Consider the following 21,506-nt stretch of genomic DNA (forward strand, 5'->3'; position numbering starts at 1 on the left):
TTTTAGCCTGCAGAGTACTTATGATATATTGAGAAGCTTTAGGAAGAAAAGCTTATATTTCAAATTCCCTATTTCATCTTTGTATAAGTTCTTTGAAGGGTGGATCCAAGATATCCTACCATTTAGAAGAAACATTTTAGAAAGCTTGTATGCTTATTAACAAGTACATTAATTGCCTTGTTGTTCAATTATTTTAATAATTACTATCGTCAACTCACAGATTGTTCTGATACTTTTTCCCTCCTGATCACTCAACTTTCGACTACTTAAGGGTTAAATACAGACAAGAAGCAATGGAAGATGAGAAAATCTCTGTAAAATTCGTTATTTATTATTGGTTAGATTGAGTAAAGGAAGACATTAAAAACCATTTGCTGAAAGAACCAAAAAAACCCTAAACTCAAATAATAAAAATGGTCTGCCATCTAGTGTCACCCAGCCATCACACTCACCAAAGCCAGAGTTTTACAATAACAATTATAACACAAATCAGATGTAAAACTCCGTTTCATGTCGAGCTCCTCCACTGTTCATGTGAAATCAGCATAATATCAACTATCTTGCAGAGCTTTCATGAGGATTACAATGAACATAAAAAAGCGATGCCTTACACTTAGTACATGCTCACTAAAGGAGAGGTACTGTTTACAGGAAAATCTAATAAAGTATACTTAATCCCAGTACAATTCTGCTTAGGTTTACAATTTTTTTTGGAAATAAAGCCTTTAACTGAAATGATCACTTCAAATGCATGAGGATCAAGATTAACATTCTAAAGTTAGTTTTTCATCCTATTGTTCCTTTGATCGAGTAATATAGCTAGATTTTACCACCTAGGGAATTACTAACCAGGCTCCCAAGCCTCTGAATATCCATCATCAACTGGCCTGTACAGATTAATCTCTCTTAAATTCTTTTTGCTCCAGTGAGACAGAGATCATTATATTTTCATGCCTACATTTCTAAAATTAGTTCAAATGTATATAGCAAGAGCATGAGGCCTCTGTCTTACTCATTTTCGTATGCCTAATTCCCAGCACAGGCCTGATTCAAGGAGCTGAATGGCTAGATGGATAAATGATGATTCTGCTAAGATTAATGTCACAAACCTACTATGATTCTGCTAAGATTAATGCCACAAACCTAGAATAGGTTGTTAAATCAAATTAATTCACATCATTTTTTTGAAACCATGCTTAAGCTTTATTTTACTTAAACAGACACACACACACACTTATCATCAGGACAAACTGAACTGATAGAATATAGTGATAGAATACTGACAGAATATGTACTGAAAACTTGTCAGTTCTTCCTACATGTTGACATTTATCTATATTATCTCCCCAGTTAAGGTTTCTGTCCCGAATGGAAGGGGCTAAGTTTCACATTTCTTTGGAATAACACTTAATCCTGAAAACAGAATTGGTTGGCCCTGAGGTAGATATCACTGAATTCTGCTGAGAATTCACTCAGCATTCCAAACCAGTGGTAAATCTTTGCTGCAGTGCATGAAATAATATCTGTGCCTGGAACCATTTATAAAACCTCAAAAAAATATTTCTCTACTGCAAGATCAAATCTAACATCTTAAGGGAAAAAAACAATCAAAATTTAAACCTTATTGTTTTGATAATGAAATAAAGTTTTACCAGATAACAAATCTAAAAGGAGCAAGAAAAGATACCTTCAAGCAGTTTTTTTTCTGAAGAGAGTTTAGAAGCTGCAGCAGGAGCCTGATACAAAAAGTCACAGAGGAACGTGGACTGGGAGGACTCTTGACTTAATCCACCTTCAGAATGTATGTCATGTTGAGGGAAATCTAGAAAAGTTACAGAAATAACACATCTGAAATCTGAAGTGTAAACAATTTTCCCTTTGCTTATAAATATGTAGGTGAGTTTTTTGTTTGTTTGTTTTTTGCGGTACACAGGCCTCTCACTTTTGTGGCCTCTCCCGTTGCGGAGCACAGGCTCCGGACGCGCAGGCTCAGCGGCCATGGTGCACGGGCCCAGCCGCTCCACGGCATGTGGGATCTTCCCGGACAGGGGCATGAACCCGCGTCCCCTGCATCAGCAGGCGGACTCTAGACCACTGTGCCACCAGGGAAGCCCTGTAGGTGAGTTTTGAGGTAGAAGAAAAACTACTTCAAATATACTGCAGAATAAATATACAGAGATATTTATTTTACTTTGCATAAAACTTGCAAGTAAGCACTTCAGTTGTATTTATTATTCATGCATGAAAATTAGATTTAATTTTGGTGAAAATGATTATGTGGGATGAACTATTTTAATCTCCCATTTATAAAATTAAAGACACATATAAGATTTATTGCCTAAACTTCCCCTTTAAATGAAGTAAAACATGGGTCTTAATAAGCATCATCCATCTTTTTGGTAATTACATTTTCTTTTCATTCTGACGGTTTTTCTGATTTGAGAAACAAACAGATTCGTGCTTCAGTTCTCTTGGGGATATATAAGGAGAGATCAGGCTAGTGAAGGGATAGGGACTAACCTGAGAATTTGTTATGGTAGAGAAATTCCATTTGCAGACTCTGCCCCGCCTTCTTGGCCAGCAGATAAGGGGTGCTATGCTCAGGGTCACCTGTTGCACACATGACATCTGCTCCACTGAACAGCAAAGCCATTGTTTCCAGAACATCTGGTTTCACCACAGCAGCACACAGAGCCTAGTCAATAAAAGAAAATACAATTTTTAAGGGAAGAAAATATGATTCTAGCTATTAAAATGTGTGAAAGTCTGCCAATTCATTTATGAGAGGAAGTCTGTATTCCTTTTTATTTTTTTAATTTTTATTTATTTATTTATTTATTATTTTTGTCTGCGTTGGGTCTTCATTGCTGCATGCGAGCTTTCTTTATTGCGGCGAAGGGGGTCTACTCTTCGTTGTGGTGCTCGGGCTTCTCATTGTGGTGGCTTCTCTTGCTGTGGAGCATGGCCTCTAGGCACGTGGGCTTCATTAGTTGCAGCACGCAGGCTCAAGCTGCTCCATGGCATGTGGGATCTTCCAGGTGCAGGGCTCGAACCCATGTCCCCTGCATTGGCAGGTGATTCTTAACCACTGCGCCACCAGGGAAGTCCCTGTATTCCTTTTAAACAAATAAATCTAATAATCATTATGCCCTGAATTAACCAACAGACAAAAAAGGCCTGCTTTGCATGAATTTAAATTTCAACCGAAGATGTCCAAATCTCAATTCATTGTTTTGTTCCTGTGAAGTTCCAAATCTTCAAATCCGTCATATTTGCCATGGAAGATATTTTGTATGTTTACATACTATGACAATAGCTGATGCTCAGAAAATTCAAAATATTTCAAATGTAGTAATGAAGTATCCACTAAATGTTTTGTTATGTCATATGAATGTTGTATGCATATATGTCTGTATGTCTGTATTTTCCAGAGCAATCGGGATGTGAGGAATCTTTAAATTACTGTTATGCTTTGGGAATTTGAAAGATGTGTACAAATTCAGGATCTTTCCTTTTGTAAGGGGGTATAGATAGGGAGGAGGAACAGCAGGCAAGACACAATAAGACATGATTGACATGATATACATCATCATTGTACAAACAGTAAAACTCCTGGAACATGATTTTTTTCCTTTGAAATAATAAGCTGTCTTCACAACTTTTCCCATCCCCTCTTCTTGCTTCCTCACTTTACTGGCTTTCCATTTGCTTCTGAACTCTCTGATTTGGTACCCTGATTCCGTCTGACTTCTCAGCCTTGGGTTCACCATATTCCTCCTTCCTGACATGGTGCACCTGGACAGATGACTGGTTAATTTGCTCTCTGTAATGCAACTTCAGGACAACCACTCACTGATTATCCCAATGGGCAGCTCAGAGAAGAGTGTACAACCAAGAAGTCTCAGGACACATTCACAGCTCCAGCCTAGAGGATCTACTACTAAAAGAGTACTTATCTTTTCTACCATGGTCTAGCTAACGTCTACAATTTCCTTCACATCAGAATCAAGACGCCTAAATTCTTGTACCTGACTGTACTAATTTGCTAGGTGATTTGGGGCAATTCCTTCTCATCTCCAGGTCTTAGTTTTTCTGCACCTGCAAAATGAGGATACTGGAAAGTGAAACAGCTAACATCCCTCCACTGGGATATAGCCTCTGACTGCTCTCACAATCTAATCCCATGTATTTCCTCTCATTCCCTCTCTCATTACCCTATTCTTTTCCTTCACAGCATGCTGCACTTGCTGTGGTATATTTATTGGCATGAAGCTGTTTATGGTCAATCTCCCCTGCATGCAGATCACTCTCATGAATAAAAGCATCACATCTACTGTTTACTACAACTGTATCCCCAGAACCTAAAAATGAATTCAGCTATGAGTGAGTGTGCAATAAATATCTGTTCACCACAAACACTCAATGGAGAAAGGATAGGCTCTTCAACAAATGATGTTGGGAAACTGAGTAACTACGTGCAAAAAACAAAAAAAAAAAATGAAATTGGACCCCTACCTTACACCACTCACAAAAATTAATTTGAAATGTATTAAAGAGAAACATAAGACCTGATACCATAAAACTTCTAGAAGAAAACATAAGTGGTAAGCTCTTTGACATCAGTATTGGCAATGATTTTTTGGATATGACACCAAAAGCATAAGCAACAAACACAAAAATCAATAAAGGAAAGGGGGGCAGGATGCTTAACAAATTCTCTGCCAAAAGGGCAACATAAAATGGTCACAAGAAGACCTGGAATAACTCAACCAAAGGCAAAGGACACTTCAAATCAATGGCACTAAACAAACTACTGCTTTTAAAAATAAATTAATTGAGTAAATGAAGTTAATTTTGGTGATACCAAGTCAACAATGTACCGGCTGAAGTTATGTTCAGTATCCCGTCCCTAAAATGGGGAAAGTTGTCAAAGTTCTAAATGGTGTGGGCCTACGTCAGATAGAAACTTCAGTTAGGGACAGAAGTTTATTCACTATTGATAACGAATCCTCAAGTGAAATGAAGGGGAAAAAACCAATGGCACAATCTCACAAAAGGAAATAAAATTAAACAATAATTTTATGCAATAGCAAAAAAGTTAACTTTTTTTCAAAACCCTTGGCATATATTTAAAAAGACCTTAACATCCATGTCTCTTGTTACATTTCATTGGTTACCTTATTTAATTCTTCCTTGGTAAGAGATGCCCAAAGGGTTTTTCTGAATCTTCCTTCTTTGTATTTCTGAGTGATAAAGTATTTTCTCTTTTCTACTGGAGAGTCCACGTGTAATTCTTCATCTTTTTGAAGACTACCAGCCCAAAAGTCGTTAGCTCTTTTGTTTCCAATGACAATAAAAAGCTGAATTATCAAAAAAAATTATAAAACATATCAATTCACAAAATGTATTTGAATCTGCAGAAAACTGACTCACATGACAAATTAAAGCATATCTTGGTATAAAATATGCAAAATACAAGACCCAACTTTTTCCAGAAGATGGAGTGTGAAAGCAGATACTATTTGTATTTTAAATAGTCTAGCTGCTCATAATAGTGGTAAAAGATTATCTAGAAAAGAAACTGTAAGCAACACAAATTGAAGCAAAAGCATTATTACTTTTTTTTTAACATCTTTATTGGAGTATAATTGCTTTACAATGGTGTGTTAGTTTCTGCTTTATAACAAAGTGAATCAGTTATACATATACATATGTCCCCATATCTCTTCCCTCTTGCGTTTCTCTCCCTCCCACCCCTCTAGGTGGTCACAAAGTACTGAGCTGATCTCCCTGTGCTATGTGGCTGCTTCCCACTAGCTATCTATTTTACGTTTGGTAGTATATATATTACTTTTTGTAGGTAGCTCTCATTGAGACAGATTCATTTAAAATGGCTGAGTAGGTGGGCTAACGTGGTTGACAGTGGTACAGACACCTCAGCAGAGAATGGATACAGGAGACAGCAAGTTAGACATGATCTCAGTTAGTGACAGAGCATGGCCAAGATAAAGAATAGTCAATTTTGCCAAATGTTTTCCTTCACTTTTCTGATATTTTATCCATGCTGGGTTAAAAAGAAAGAAAGTCAATTCTGGCTTAAAAAAAAGCTGCCAAGCCTTTAAGAGTAGTTATTAGTATTAAAGCTCCTTGTATTTATTATTTTTAAAATAACTGTCTCATTTAGGAAGCATTTGGAAAGTTAAAGTAGAAAGTTACTACTATCAAACAGGCTATAAGCCATTTTTATAATGTGGTGAGAACCTGATCAGAGAGCTCTTAAAGTAACCACCCCACCCCACTGCACACCTCCTCCTGGACCTCTGCTGACCACCACCACAGTCAAGTCAGACTCACCTCAATGAGTTCATTGCTCCAAATGCTGGCATCCATTTTCAGACTTCTAACCTTGGAGTCTTTTGGTCCTAAAGATCTATGTTGCCCTGAAGTCAAAAAAACGATTGATTTCTATTGGAATTTGTATGTAAATGTATTTTACCTTTAAAAAGAAAAGTGTATATGTACGTGTATAGGTATGTGTGGATTAATATATCTTTTGAACTTAAAACAAGCCAATACCTACTTTCCACCCTACAGTAGTGGTGGTAATCATACAGGAATCATAATTAACCACACTGAAGATAACAGAAATCAACATCACCACCCTGTACTGGTATAAAATTACACTTTTAAAAAGTGTGTATACATGTACATGTGTGTATATGTGTGTGTGCGTATGCATGTATGTGTGCATGTATGTACGTGTATATAAATATATATATATATTTTTAAAATTGTTTGGTAATTAACTAGAAATTGTAGGTCACTGAAAACATTTTATAATGGGTCTGTGTGAATTATACATATGTGAGTAAATACAGATATCATCCCTTTACTTTTAAAAAAAACTAGCTACAACTGTAATAAATGCCTACTTAAAAATCTAAAGTCGATTCTTTATTCTACTATTATGCCTGGAAGAGAATGCTCAGCATTCTATCATAATCAATTTAATTCTGCTGTATAAATCATCATTCAGCCATTACTGGGCATTCAGGCATATGTCAGACTCTTTCCTCCATTCTTTGAGAAGGAAACTACTCAGAGCACAAAGCCCTAGAATTCCCATGGCAAGAATCTGCATAGGTTTGCACTTATGGAGACTACAGAAAGGCAATACCAAAAGGAGTAAAGCTCAAAAGCATGCAGGAAGAAGGGATGCTGGAGTAGCCTAGGAAAGAATCTGAGTTGAGGCAGCAGGAAAAGAAATAATGTGGAGAACAGATTTAGAGATATTCAGAAGATAAAACTGATGGGACCTGGTGGGCTTTAAGGAAAGAGGAAGGGTCAAGAGGGTCTCTCAAGGTTTAGGCTTCAGTGTAGGGTAGATAGTATTGCTTCTGACCAAGATTTGGAATATAGAATATACAGTTTAATGAAATGAGCTGGGCAGCAATGACAGCTCCATTTTATCATGTTAATTTTGAGGTATCTTGGGCAAATCCAAGTTGAGAATCTAGCAGGAGCTATAAGAGTAGAGTTTCCAACAGAGTGAGAGTCCCCTGCTTAAAAATGAGTATTGAATTCAAATGACAACCTCACTCAGGAACATCAGAGTGAAAGAAAGCTTAGGATATAATCCAAGGGAACACACATATTTTAGGAGCAGGCAAAGGAAAAGTAACCTGGAAAAGGACGACCAGAGTAGTAAGAGCACACTAAGAGAAAATGGTGTGTCAGAAGTTGTGGGAGGACAGAAAGTCACTGAGCGACAGATTGGTCAAGAGTGTCAAATACTGCAGAGAAGGCACTGAAGATAGCAACTGACCACACAGAAACTGAGAGGTAAAATACACTGGTAACTGTGGTGAAAATATTTTTACTGGAGGTGAGAGAAACGAAAACTGATTACAGGATGCTGATGATACACTAGGAAGTTAAAGAAATGAAGAAAACCTGTGCAGACCACTACGCTTGAAAGTGTCTTGTCTGTGAAAGGAAAAAGGAACAGAGAATGATACGTAAGAGAATAGTAAGTTATCAGAAAGCTGGTGTTAACAGAATTATGCAAGTTTATATGCTGAACCAAATAAACCATAGTTGAATACAGTTGTCCCTCGGTATCTCAGATTGGTACCAGGACCACCTACAGATACCAAATTCCGAGGATGCTCAAATCCCTCGTATAAAATGGCCATAGTATCTGCATATAACCCACACACATCCTCGTATACTTTAATTCATGTCTAGATTACTTTTTTTTTTTTTTTTTTTTTTTTGCGGTACGCAGGCCTCTCACTGTTGTGGCCTCTCCCATTGTGGAGCACAGGCTCCGGATGCGCAGGCTCAGCGGCCATGGCTCACAGGCCCAGCCGCTCCGCGGCATGTGGGATCTTCCCGGACCGGGGCACGAACCCGTGTCCCCTGCATCGGCAGGCGGACTCTCAACCACTGCGCCACCAGGGAATCCCCTAGATTACTTTTACTACCTAATACAATGAAATGTTATGTAATAGTTGCTGGTACATGCAAATTCAAATTTTGCTTTTTTGAACATCCAGTACTTTTTTTTTTCAAATATTTTTGATCCACAATTGTTTGATGTAGAACCGTGAATATGGAGGACCAACTTTACTTACACAGAGAGTGAATAAGTGACAGGGTGAGGATCCTGAGAAGAGAGGAAAGGAAGGGAACATATGTAGACAGAGCAGCCTTAAACAACACAAACACTATCTCTTCCAATGAGACTGGAGAGGAGAAGAGGTTAGGAAAAAATACAAAGTCAAGGAGGATTAACTGATGCTTTTTATTGTTGCTATTCATGTAGGTGATTAGCTCATGAGGACATCTACCTCAGTGCGATGAGAAATGTGGTAGCACAGAGCTCTAGAAAAGTCTGAAGGGCTTGAAGCAGCTGTCCTGTCTTTGCTCTGAGGTCCTCTTTCTCTGCATTCTCTCAGTGAAACCTGTGCTCAACTCTATTCCTGCCCTTATCACACTCTATTGCAAATACTATTTATATATTTGTGCAGGAAATGTCATGTTTTGTCTTACAGATCATTTTAATTCCCAGACCAGCACAGTACCTGGTAGAGCTGAAAAGCTGAAGGAAAGTTTAGGTTGCAGCTAACTTTTTCCAAGACCTACACGGTCGCATACCTAAGCTAGGGTCCACTCCCTCTACTCAATTGGACAGCTGTCTTACCTCCCAAATACAAGGAGCTGTCAAATAGTTTGTAAGGTATAAGATCACAAGAAGAAAATTAGTCACAGTACTGGTTACTTTCATAAACTTCAATGCACCTGGAAAATGCTTCTATATAAAAATTCTCATTATAAGAGATACCAGATCTGGTGAACCAAGATTAGAGCGCAGAGCAGATTGATGTGAAAAATAGATCTTACAAAATATGACTGAGGAAAAAGGGACAAATCATATGAAGAGCAAGCGTGTTCAGGGTGCATTCTGAAACACATTCATCCAAAACCTAAAATTTTCAGCACGGTCTTTTTAAAATCCATACATGGGCCAGTAGGCACAAAAAAATGATTACATGCTTAAAAATCAATTTTTATATTTAAGTCGTGCATAAGAGAAGTTTAGAATGATAATTCTAAATTTGATTTAAATGTAATAAATTTTCTCTGTTTTTATTTTTCATAGCCATTAGCTGGGACACAGTATATATGACACTAAAGAGCATTCAGTGCCAATCTGCCGCCAAACAGTGATGAGCATAACTTATCACTAATTACCTGCACACTTCTTACAGATGACAACACAGAGATTGATGGATGCCCAGTCAGGATTTGGGGCTTTACAATCTGCGCAGCTCCTGTTGGACTCATTGAACCAAATCTTCTCAGCTACTTCATAATCAGAGAGAGTTTCTGCTATCGATTGCTGCACAGCTTCAATCCACTCTTGTTTCTCTTTTTCAGACTCGGCTGTAAAGCTGAAACAATTAACGTTTCTGCATTATCGATCTCCCTTGTAAAAGCCAATTAAGCAGTATGTTCAGTTTGCATATTCATTTCACTCATAAATTAAACAGCTGCTGAAAAATATGCCTTCCAGGCGGTTGGGGTCTTTTCTGTTAAAAATCATCTCATTGAGAAATCTATTTTTTTCCTTTAACTTTCCACATTGCTTATGACTTTGTTTACCTATCTTGAACCATAATTAACATACACATTTTTCTGATCAGGATATAAAAATCACCTTGTTAGGTCAAAAGCTTAAAAGAGAAGTCATGTTTCCTAAGCAGTGGTTACATAATAATAAGAGACTGGCAGAGTTTCAGGACTATTGGCTTATTTTGCCAAGAAAATATGCCATAGTCATAAACTAAGTTATCAAAAACACCCATGAGAAATTTTGATTTTTTGTCTTAAAAGTAGATTCTTGTTTTTAAAATAGAAGAATGTCCAGATGGCTTTAAGAAACTGAGAAATCAAAAAAGTTTTAAGTGATTACTATTCTAACAGAATTCTAACTCATTTTTAGCCATGTAATTCTTAGTGTTTACTGGGTGCCTGAGTGAAGGAATAAAACATTAAACATCAGTTCACTCTTTCAAGAAATATTTACTGAGTACTTATAATGTGCCAGAAAGTGTGCTACATACAGTTCTCCAAACTCAATGACCCACAAAATGATGCTTTATACTGAAATTTTCTGTTCTGAAGATGAAAATGCTTTGAGAGACAATGAAAACAATAGAGGATTAACATTTTCTACATAATCTATGAAGAAATTGAGTGGCCTACATGGATTATATTTTTTGAATCACTTCATGGTTCCATCATCACTATAATATTTATAAATTCCTTAGTGGTTTCTGCTTCTCTATAGAGATTGGTCAGAGCCCATATGGTACAATGGAAAACAGATATTTGGTCTTAGTCCCTGGTTCCTGGTATATAGTTCCCCAAACCCTTGGAATACCCTGAATGATAAAAGTCCTTTATACGCTAATGAGATAGCTTGTGGCTGAAGGCTAGACAGCTTCAGGATGGGAGCTGGTCAGCAGACCAAGATGTGACTAGAGACTTGGAACTTTCAACCCGTGACCTCTGGGAAGGAGAGAGAGGCTGGTGGAATTAATCACCAATGGCCCAGGATTTCATCAATCTTGTCTATGAAATGAAACCTCCATAAAATCCCCCAAACAACAGGGTTCGAAGAGCTTTCAGGGTGATGAACACATTGAGGTGCTGGGAGAGTGGTGCACCCAGAGGGTCATTACAGATTATTAACACATATTAAGAACACACATTAAGTTTTCTGTTTCATTGTCATAATAAAGCAATTACCAGAGTGCCATAATACAAGACACGTATCAAAATGCTAAGGTATTTGATCATACGTGCTATGAGATCCATTAAATTCAGCAACATTTTGAGCTGAGGTTACTTTTAGGAAATCATGGAGCAATTGTAATTAGGGATTGCTCTTAAAGGACAGACTGTATTTGGTTAGGCTAAAAGAGGGCAAAATAACAATACAGCTTAAAGACAATGTAATATCTCTTTTTATTTTATACCTTCAAAATAAAGTATTTTTTCACATATTTGTGGATCAGAAATCACCAAGCCTTCTAAGAAAAAGAGGTATTATGAAAAGAAACTACACAAATCTCATGAAATTAGTATCTTTCAGGTTGTATGATTATTCAAATCACTTTTGCAAGGTGTTATTATACACTGGATAATAAATTACCTGATATGAAAAAGTAAAAACATAATTTTTTTCTTTGTTTCAGATGTACAGCAGAGTGATTCAGTTTTATATATTTTTTTCATATTCTTTTCTATTATAAGTTATTACAAAATATTGAATATAGTTTCCTGTGCTATACAGTAGGTACTTGAATATAGTTTCCTGTGCTATACAGTAGGTACTTGTTGTTTATCCACTCTACATATAGTAGTGTGTATATGTTAATCCCAAATTCCTAATTTACCTCCCCACCATCCCCTTTGGTAACCATAAGTCTGTTTTCTGTCTGTGAGTCTGTTTCTGTTTTGTAAATATTTCATTTGTATCATTTTTTTAAGATTCCACATATAAGCAATATCATATGATATTTGTCTTTGTCTTCACTTAGTATGATAATGTCTAGGTCCATCTATGTTGCTGCAAATGGCAAGATTTCATTATTTTTATGGCTGAGTAATATTCCATTGTATATATATATACCACATCTTCTTTACCCATTCATCTGTCCATGGACACTTAGGTTGCTTCCATGTCTTGGCTATTGTAAATAGTGCTGCAGTGAATACTGGGGTGCATGTATCTTTTCAAATTAGAGTTTTCTCCAGATATATGCCCAGGAGTGAGATTGTAGGATCATGTGGTAACTCTATTTTTAGTTTTTTAAGGAACCTCCATGCTCTTTTCCATAGTGGCTGCACCAATTTACATTCCCACAACAGTGCAGGAGGGTTCCCTTTTCTCCACACCCTCTCCAGCATTTATTATTTGTAGACTTTTTAATGATGACCATTCTGACTGGTGTGAGTTGCTACCTCACTGTAGTTTTGATTTGTGTACCTCTAATAATCAATGATATTGAGCATCTTTTCATGTGCCTACTGGCACATTTTTATATACTGGCTAATAAAATATGAAAAAGTAAGAACATAATTTTATTAAGTGTCCTATAGGAAGTAAAATCACCATTGGCAATGTAAAAGGGGATCACTCAAGCTTTCCTGTAGTAGTACAAACAAAAAATGTTTAAATATAACTTACCTAAAACTCCTATAAGGAGTGATTATTTCAAAAGACTGTTTCACAGTTCGGTCCACTTGCTTTACATTTGCTACATTCATAGGAATTATGGTAATACCAAGTCCACTCTTAAAATCCTAGTTTGGAGAAAAACAAAAGATTATAAAGAAACAAAAATATGGATTTTGAAAGTACATTTATATTCTTTAAAATTCAATAAATCTCATCAAATTTTACTACAACATATAAAGATGGAATTATTTCATTAAAAATGGATTGAGAATGGTTTTATTTTAGATAGTCACTTTCAATACATGGTAACATGATAGCATTTGAAGCTTGACAGGCTATTAATAAAGCAAGGGTCTTTTCACATGAAACATAAGTTGACTAGGACATAGATCTTGAACTACATATGCCTTCCTGTTAACAGTTAGGCACTTTTTCACCTTTAGCCATTTAGTAAAAGGAACTAACAGTGAACTAACCCTTACCATGTGCCCAGCTGTTTTCCAGCTGGGGGAGCCAGATGACACTGTGAGGTTGGTATAATCACTATTTAGATGAAAAGAAGGGAAAACCGAGGCTCAAAAAGGTAAAGTGACGTGGAAAGTGCGGCTGGCTGTACATGGTAGAAAGGGACTGAAACCCAAGCCGTCTGACTGCTCGCTCTTTGCTCTGCTGTATGTTACCTCTGCTCTGTCACATTATTTTCCTCATTTGCTCTCAACCAAAAGCATTACTTATGTTACAATTTTATCTCATTTCCAATATTTCATTAGTTTCTTCTTCCTTCAATTAGATTTTTTAAAAGCTCCTCTAATGCTATTTTCCTATGAAAACTGCCATTGGTTCAGCACCTACAGCCACTATGTTCAGCTTGATCTACCAAAATTAGAAACTGTTCAAAAGGCTACAAAGTCTGCCTTCTAAAAGCATAAAAGTTTGCAATATATTATCTAGCCATAAGCATTCTGGAATTTGATTTATCAAACCATCTCACACCTTAAAAATATAATTAATCTGTACCTCGAAAAATGAATTATCTATGTGAACAGGTTCAGATTAAATGTGCTCTGAATACCTAAATTAAATTATGACTAGGAAAAAGTAGACATACTAAAGACGACTGCAAAAAATATTGGTCCACTTTCAGGAAGGGCACTTCTGGCAGAGACCGTGAAAGAAACAATTCACAGGTCTTCTCTCTGTCCCTCCTGTTGTACAAGCTAAAAGCAAAAGTACTATTTTCCTACCTCCCTTGCAGCTAGGAGTGAACATATGTCATACTTATGGTCAATAGAATATAAATAATTCCTGGCCTGGGGGGGCAAGAGGAGGTGGGTGGAGAGACAAATCTTCAAAGAAAAGACTTTCATTCCTTGCCTTTCCATCTTCTCGGGGAAACAACATCTAGAAGCACAAAGCCATTTTAGAATGTAATAAGCATCCTTGAGATGAAAAGCCTGAGGACAAATTCTTGTACTGTAAGGATGCCAGAGTGAGGAAAAAAAAAATAGGAAGCATCTTGTTCTCTGATGGCATTAGCAAGAGATTTGTTAAAACAAATCCCTGTCTATTTAAACTAACCTTCAGGTTTTTGTCATCTGATACTAATACATTCCTGGTTGATAAAATAAGTGGAATAAAACAACATTATAACAAATTTCCCCCATTCGTAGAGGGTTTCCATTCACAAACTGCAGAAAAGTTTCACTTCATATTTTTTAAAATGTACAAGTTTTTAGTGAGGATGAAGAAATGACCCATTTGTAAATTGAGTATGATTTTTTCTGATAAAAGAACAATGGTTAATTTTGTTGGGAGAAACAAGCCAGAAATTGAGTCAGGAATATAAAGATGCAGAGACATGCTAGGTGTTGTGAAACACTTAGAAGGTGATATACTTCCATTTTGTATCATAAGCCCACCTAACAAAAAACAGTATTATATGGAGGAAGGGAATCAAACTTTTCCACTCTGCCCCATTTTAATAAGTTTTAGCATATCGGTATAGAGTTAAACTTATAATTATCAAATTAAAGAAAACAGATTCTCAGTTATCTATACCAATGCTTATGCTGGATAATGTAACTATTGGAGAAACTCCCAGGACATGCGATTAGAAATTCAAACTCTCTTTTATAAATCAGAAAATAAAGTAGGGGTGGCCAGGTAAGATATTTTAGAAACAGCTTTCTGATGGCTCAGCTTGATATGAGGGTACCTCTAGAAGAAAACAGTCAGGCTGCATCTTCTTCAAACAATTCTCTGTGATGCAGCTTTTGACGAGACCTGGCTATCAGACTACTCCTGCTTATTATTCTCTGATGGGGCCTGGCCTGCAGGTACTGCGTGTTACTAAGGGCGGAGATACAGACTCAGACCATCAGACTAGCAGATGGTAAGACTGACAACCTTGGATGGAAACTGATGAGTCTCACTGAGGCTCCAGCCTGAAGAGATGGTGCCTCATTTTGACAAGCAAGTTGTGAAGTATCTACATATAAAGCTGCGACTTCTGTTAAAAATAAAACAAGTGAGGGTTGGCTCAAGGCCCCAGATTTCTCCCAAGCAAGGCAAAGATGATTTTTTAGCCTGGAAAGAAACTGTAACCCATTTATCAGCTGCTTGCCATGGCCATATGGTTTTGAGTAATTAGAGTATCCACTGAACTCACCGGCACAAATGGACTGTAAAATGTACAGCAGAGTAACAAAATAAATGTCAGTGCTCTTGAAAGCTATTAAATATGAAACAACTGCATTTCTTACTAAAAATATTTGTGGTGACATTTAGCCATCTTTCCACACAGTCTTTAGAACATGTTTAGAACATATCTCATTCCTAGACGTTCATCAAAATTACCTGTGTTGATCTCTTCCTACCACCCTGAGATTCTGATCCCATGAATCAGGGGGCATGCCTAAGGATTTTCAGTTAAAAAAAGGCAAAACAAAACTACCTCCATATGATTCTCATACGTAGCAAATACTGAGAAACACTGAATTAGACAGCAGAACCAGTTGTAGAATTTAGACAGTATGAGTCTACAGCACTTAGATATCGGGATACAAACATTTCTCTCTGCCTTCTGCAGAGCAAAAAAAAAGCATGCAGTCAGATTATACAAAAACCATTTGAAATTATTAAGACTAATGGTTAAAAATAGGCTGGTCAGAACACAGTGACACATTGGATTGTCAAGAACCTATTTATCCTGTATTCCAACCTTTCTTCTAATGTCCAAAGGCTTTAAAAGCATTGGTCTTCATTAAGCATATACACTCCATAACTGATTTAATATCTGTTAGTGTAGTGCTCTGAAGCTTACAAACAGCTATGAACTCTTATTTGATTTTCTTAACAATTCTGCAAAGAAGGCAGAGCAGATACAGCCATTTTTAAATAAAAAAATTTGTCCTGGCAAAACCGTGTTTAGTAAGTACCTAGCAACTACCAGAAATGTGCAAAGTCGTGGGTCTGCACAAAAGCATAAGACAGGGTACTCACCTCGGGGAAGCTTATAGTCTAAGGAGGGAATGAGAGAGAATTGCAATAAGTGCAAAAAAACCCAAAAAACAAACCATGGCTGTAGGGTAAGCACTGAATCCTACCCAGAAAAGAGAGAGCTGTGTTCTTATTTTTTCCAAAGGAGGTGACACTTGACTGGGCAAACAACAAAATCCAGACCAGCTTGATCAAGCGTACCTTTCTTGCTTCAGTTCACTTGTTTGCAAAATGGGGCTAACAGTAGTACCTATTGCATCAGTGTGTGAGGATTAACACATAAAAAATGCTTAGAATAATGCCTGGTGCAAAACGTGCTATCTACTCCCAGTTAACTAATTGTTATTATTATTGTTATTTTATACCTCTTGAATTTGAAGGCAACCGAACATACTGCCTATTAAAAAGTTAATTACAAGAAAATGCATGCTTAAAAATAACTAGCAGGCATATATAAATTTTGTAAAATGGGATGGAATGTGAGTGTTAACTTTTCAAGAAAATTAAAACTAAATTACCCATTAACTACAATCTGATTATGAGTACTATTCTCATTTTGAAAAATAGGCACGAGTTGGGAACATGCCAAATTTCAACCTTTAAAACCCCATAAACTGCATTGAAAAAAAACAACAGCGTAGAAATTCAATAGGTAGAAATATATTGGAAGAAAGCATAAAGCTAAAAACAGATTCTGGAGTAAACTATATTTTACAGTTAATTTGCTGTCATACAATGTAGGATCTCAAAGAGCATGAATGGCCACACTTGGCAGAGCAGGTCTGATGTTGCAAAGGTGATAATGATGATGTAGGCACCAGGAGTCAGAACTGGGGGAGAATCTTGGCTGATCCATTTACTGGCTGTATGACTACTGGCAAGGTCCTTAATTCATCTAGACCTCCATTTCCTCATTTATGAAAAGACAGTACTATCTACCTTATATAGCATTGCTATAAAAACTGAATAAAGAAATACACATTGGGGGTCTGATACATCCAGACAGTCCCCTGATTTGAGGGTTCTAAATACAGAATTTGTCTTCAATGAGAATATATCCATTTTACTTACAGTGACTGAAAGTATTCACACCAATGATTCGATATTCAACATTCAGATTAGAATTAATGGCAAATATTTACCACGACACTGAAATGGGTTATTTGTACAAATGCGTAGCAACAGAACCTGGCTCAAACTACCTTTTAAAACTACAAGGTGAAAGAGCAAACAGAAAAATTAAAGAAGGGTTTGTTAACCCCAAATTCGCTGAAATCTCAAACCTATTTTTGGAAACACCAGATGCCAGGTTTCCATGCCAGGAATTTAAGAACTCGGTGCTTAGACATTTGTGGAAAACAGATGTGGCATTGTATGACATTGGCACCAGATTTCCAGGGAAACACCAGATGCAGAGTTTGGCCAGATATAGAACCAGAGAAACAGCAGGCCACCACCTCCATCCTGCTGCTTTTTTCTGCACCACACAAGCCAGAGCCCTATGAGGTCTATTTAAATTCTGTTAGAGTTTCATTCCCATGCCAGACACGAGGGAACGTTATGTTGGGGGAATGAGTCTCTTGCTATACCCTGACTTGAGAATGTTTAATCAAGTGAATGTAGTTAAAACCTCAACGCCACAATTATCATTAAATGGATACACAAACCCACCAAGCAAGACATCTGGTTGTAATGAATTCCCTAATATTAACATGATATTCAAAAACTCATCAGGAAAAGATGGGAGACTGGCTGTCAGGACAACATGACAAATGGAAACCAAAGTCAATTATCTTAAATTCACCTCATATCTATTTGCAGAAATTCCATTCAAGTAGCTGTACCATATATATAAGACTACATATATATACCTGAGGGTATGTTTATATTTCATTACCTATCTAAAATTTTAAAAATACTTGCTTCTATACTACACCCACATCATTTCAAGATAAATAAATGTATAAAATAATTATTTTTCAGAATACAGAAAGTCTATTAGCTATGAACTGGAAAAAAACACACAATTTATCTCTACAAACAAAATTTCTATGCAACAAAAATTAACTGAAAAGGCTTCCCTGGTGGTGCAGTGGTTAAGAATCTGCCTGCCAATGCAAGGGACACGGGTTCGAGCCCTGGCCCGGGAAGATCCCACACGCCACGGAGCAAGTAAGCCCGTGCGCCACAACTACTGAGCCTGAGCTGTAGAGCCAACAAGCCACAACTACTGAGCCCACACGCCACAACTATTGAAGCCTGTGCACCTAGAACCCGTGCTCTGCAACAAGAGAAGCCACCACAGTGAGAAGCCCACACACAGCAACGAAGACCTAACACAGCCAAAAATAAATAAATAAGTAAATAAAAATTAACTGAAAAGTGAAAAATAAGCAACAGCTTAGAAAAACAGTTGCAGAAAACACAACATGAAGATGAATATCTATATTATATGAAGAGCTTAAAGAAATTGTCAGGAGTTACAATATAATTCCAGTAAACAAATAGGAAAAAATGAAAAGAGAATTCATAAAGAAGAAAATAATATTAAAAGAAAAATTTTTTTCAAATACAAACTCTCTAGACATGAAGACAGCTGTAAATGACTATTAATTCAACCATTTCATTCTACAAATGTTTACTGAGTGTCAGCTACTTGCCTGGAACTCCTAAGGGCACAACAGTGAATAAAGTAAACTGTCAAGCCTTAATTTGGGAATATAAAAATAATAACACTTTTAAAGTTAAAATGAAACTGGTACCTATTCAGGTACCTAACAGCATTTTAAATATAAACAATTCTTTAGAAAAGGGTCATAGGAATTCTTGTCCAAAAAGCAAATCTAAAAGAAAGAAAAGGCTACCAACAGAAGGCTCTCAGAAATCTCATTTATTTATCACGATGTGTTACCCCCATCAGAAGGTAAGATCCTAAAGAGCAGGTACCTTGTGAGTTACTAGTGAGCCCCTAGTGCCTGGAGCAGCACCCAGGAATGAAGAGGTACCCAATAAACTTTTGTAAAACAGATGAATAAATACAGAAACACAGTGAACTATAATCAAACTCTATTACACAACTCATTTTATACAAAGTTGAAGTAACAATGTGGAAAAACTATCATAATTATAATATATTGCAGGCATATAAACATAAGCAGAAACAAGGGATAGAAGAAAATATGCAAAAATTAAACACATGGGGGGTGGGCTGAGAGATGGTGTAAGCATTTAAAGGGATAACATTTAATTTATATAATAGCACCACAGTGTTTTTCAACTGAGTAATTAGGTAAAGAATTTTAGTATCTATTTTTACTTTGCCATCTTCCTCTCTAACAAATGTTTTTACATATCTCTTCATAGTTCTTTTCTGCCTCTTATAGCCCATCTGGAAAAACAAAAAAACAAAAAACAAAAAACCCTAACATTCCCTAAGGCATTTCTCCTATTCAGAAGCTACTTTAAGTTAGTTTCAACAAGCCACTAATAAATGAAAGGGAAAGAAAGAGATTTTTAAAAAGTAAATCATTGAACTGAGCAACTGAGAAAATGAAAAGTCCATGTTAATTGCATAGAGTTTAGACCTGGCAGTGTAGTGTTGAGAACGTGCAGATTGGCATCTTCCTTGCTGTTATCATGACACTTTTCTTAAAAAATAAAGAATTTCAAAACTAAGACCATAATTATGATAGTCTATTCTAATAGATATTTTAACTTAGAAAATATAAGTTCTTGATTCAGTAGAAGGGATAGATCCAGAAAAAATGAAAGAATTACTGCAAATATATCTGTACAGATGCTTGACATGGAATATTAAGGACACCTATTGGAAGTAGAGGAAAAGCACTAGAAAAGATAAACAATAATCCACAAAGTTAGAGTAAATTTCCAGATATACACACAGAGTTAAAGGAACTTATGGGAAATAACATTTTCAAATTGTTTTTCAAACACTTTCCTGTATGCTGATTTTGCAAATGGAGTTTTAATTTTTCCAATAGATCACGCTCTGGTAACAGAAGTTTGTATGCAGAAAAAGGAATTAAGCAGTTATCATATAATTTATAGGCTGAAAAATTTAAATTTTATATAAAAATTGAGATTGTAGGAAAAAACCCCAAAACAGTAACTATAGTTTAGAACCATACACAAGTTATTAGTAATAGTTCTTCAAAACTATTTGAAAAGTAATTACCACTAAAAAATGATTGTCTTAAATTTCCACTTAAACATTTGCACATTTCAAAGTGTTTGATCAGGAAAAAGACACACTTCCAAGTGAAAGTTAACCTCAAAAAGAGGTATAGCAACCCCAAGATTAGGGATGATGAACTAAAAGCAGCACTCAGTGCTGTCACAGGAGATCTTTACACATTTTCCATCTCCAGAAATATCTCGTTTCTTTAGCTGGATGCTTATCATTTTTAAAGAAGAAAAACCCATAAAGCAGTGATTTACTGTGTGTGGTTTTTGCATCAGCAGTCACTGAGTCAACTGGGATGCTTTATAGGAATACAGATTCAAACCCCTGTCCCCAGAAATAAGTCAATGGGTCTGGAATGAGCCCAGATATCTGGAAATTTAACATGCAACTTAAATAATGGCCTTAGAGATAGTAATCCAACTCTCTTCTTCATGTGATGCCATTCAAACTGGAAGAGATTAGCTTAATTATCTGAGCCAATCAGCAGCAGAGCAAGAATGAAAACCCAGAACGGCTACAGCCCAGTCCAATCTTCTTTGCTCTAAATAAGCTTCCAATCTTCCATTTTAATAACTCTTCAACACATTCTGTAGCAGCTACCCTTCCACCTCTATCCACTCTTTGTTTACTTCCTCTGGAGAAACTTCCAAAGTAAATCAGTAAAACTATGTATAAATAGAGGCAAGAAAAATGAAAATAGTTCGTATGTGAGGGGGATGTAGGTCAGTTTTATTTTTTATTTTATTTATACTGTAAGTTATGTGGGTGATAAAAATCACTATTTTAATTTTTTTTAAACTAAGCTTTGATTCTTAGACTTAGATATGTAATACAGATTAAGATACAGAGATTCAAATCTAACACCTCTTACATTTTTACGATTAGTTTTTTTTTCTATCATTTAAAAAAACCATAAGATTACTTCATGTGTTGTGTGTATAAAACTTTTAGAAGTGACATCTAACTATTTTACTATCTTTTAGTGCTCTTCCTAAAACACTAGCTTAAAGCCCTCTGCATTCAGAAGGACTCCTTATTTAGCCTGTCACCCAA

The 21,506-nt window shown here is 36.3% G+C and overlaps 1 protein-coding gene across 1 annotated transcript in view; it reads right to left on the reverse strand.

Annotated features, from left to right (window-relative positions):
• Positions 1-21,506, reverse strand: part of ARAP2 (ArfGAP with RhoGAP domain, ankyrin repeat and PH domain 2) — a gene marked incomplete at both ends in the record, with an annotated part of 192,262 nt that overhangs the window by 108,911 nt on the left and 61,845 nt on the right. Inside the window, 6 exons of the mRNA XM_079704429.1 lie at positions 1,688-1,822; positions 2,521-2,695; positions 5,178-5,360; positions 6,355-6,440; positions 9,757-9,956; positions 12,761-12,876. Of these exons, the coding sequence (XP_079560555.1) occupies positions 1,688-1,822; positions 2,521-2,695; positions 5,178-5,360; positions 6,355-6,440; positions 9,757-9,956; positions 12,761-12,876 (895 nt within the window). The remainder of the gene's footprint in view (positions 1-1,687; positions 1,823-2,520; positions 2,696-5,177; positions 5,361-6,354; positions 6,441-9,756; positions 9,957-12,760; positions 12,877-21,506) is intronic.

Source organism: Hyperoodon ampullatus (genome assembly GCF_949752795.1).
Source record: "Hyperoodon ampullatus genome assembly, chromosome: 1".
NCBI lineage: Eukaryota > Metazoa > Chordata > Mammalia > Artiodactyla > Ziphiidae > Hyperoodon > Hyperoodon ampullatus.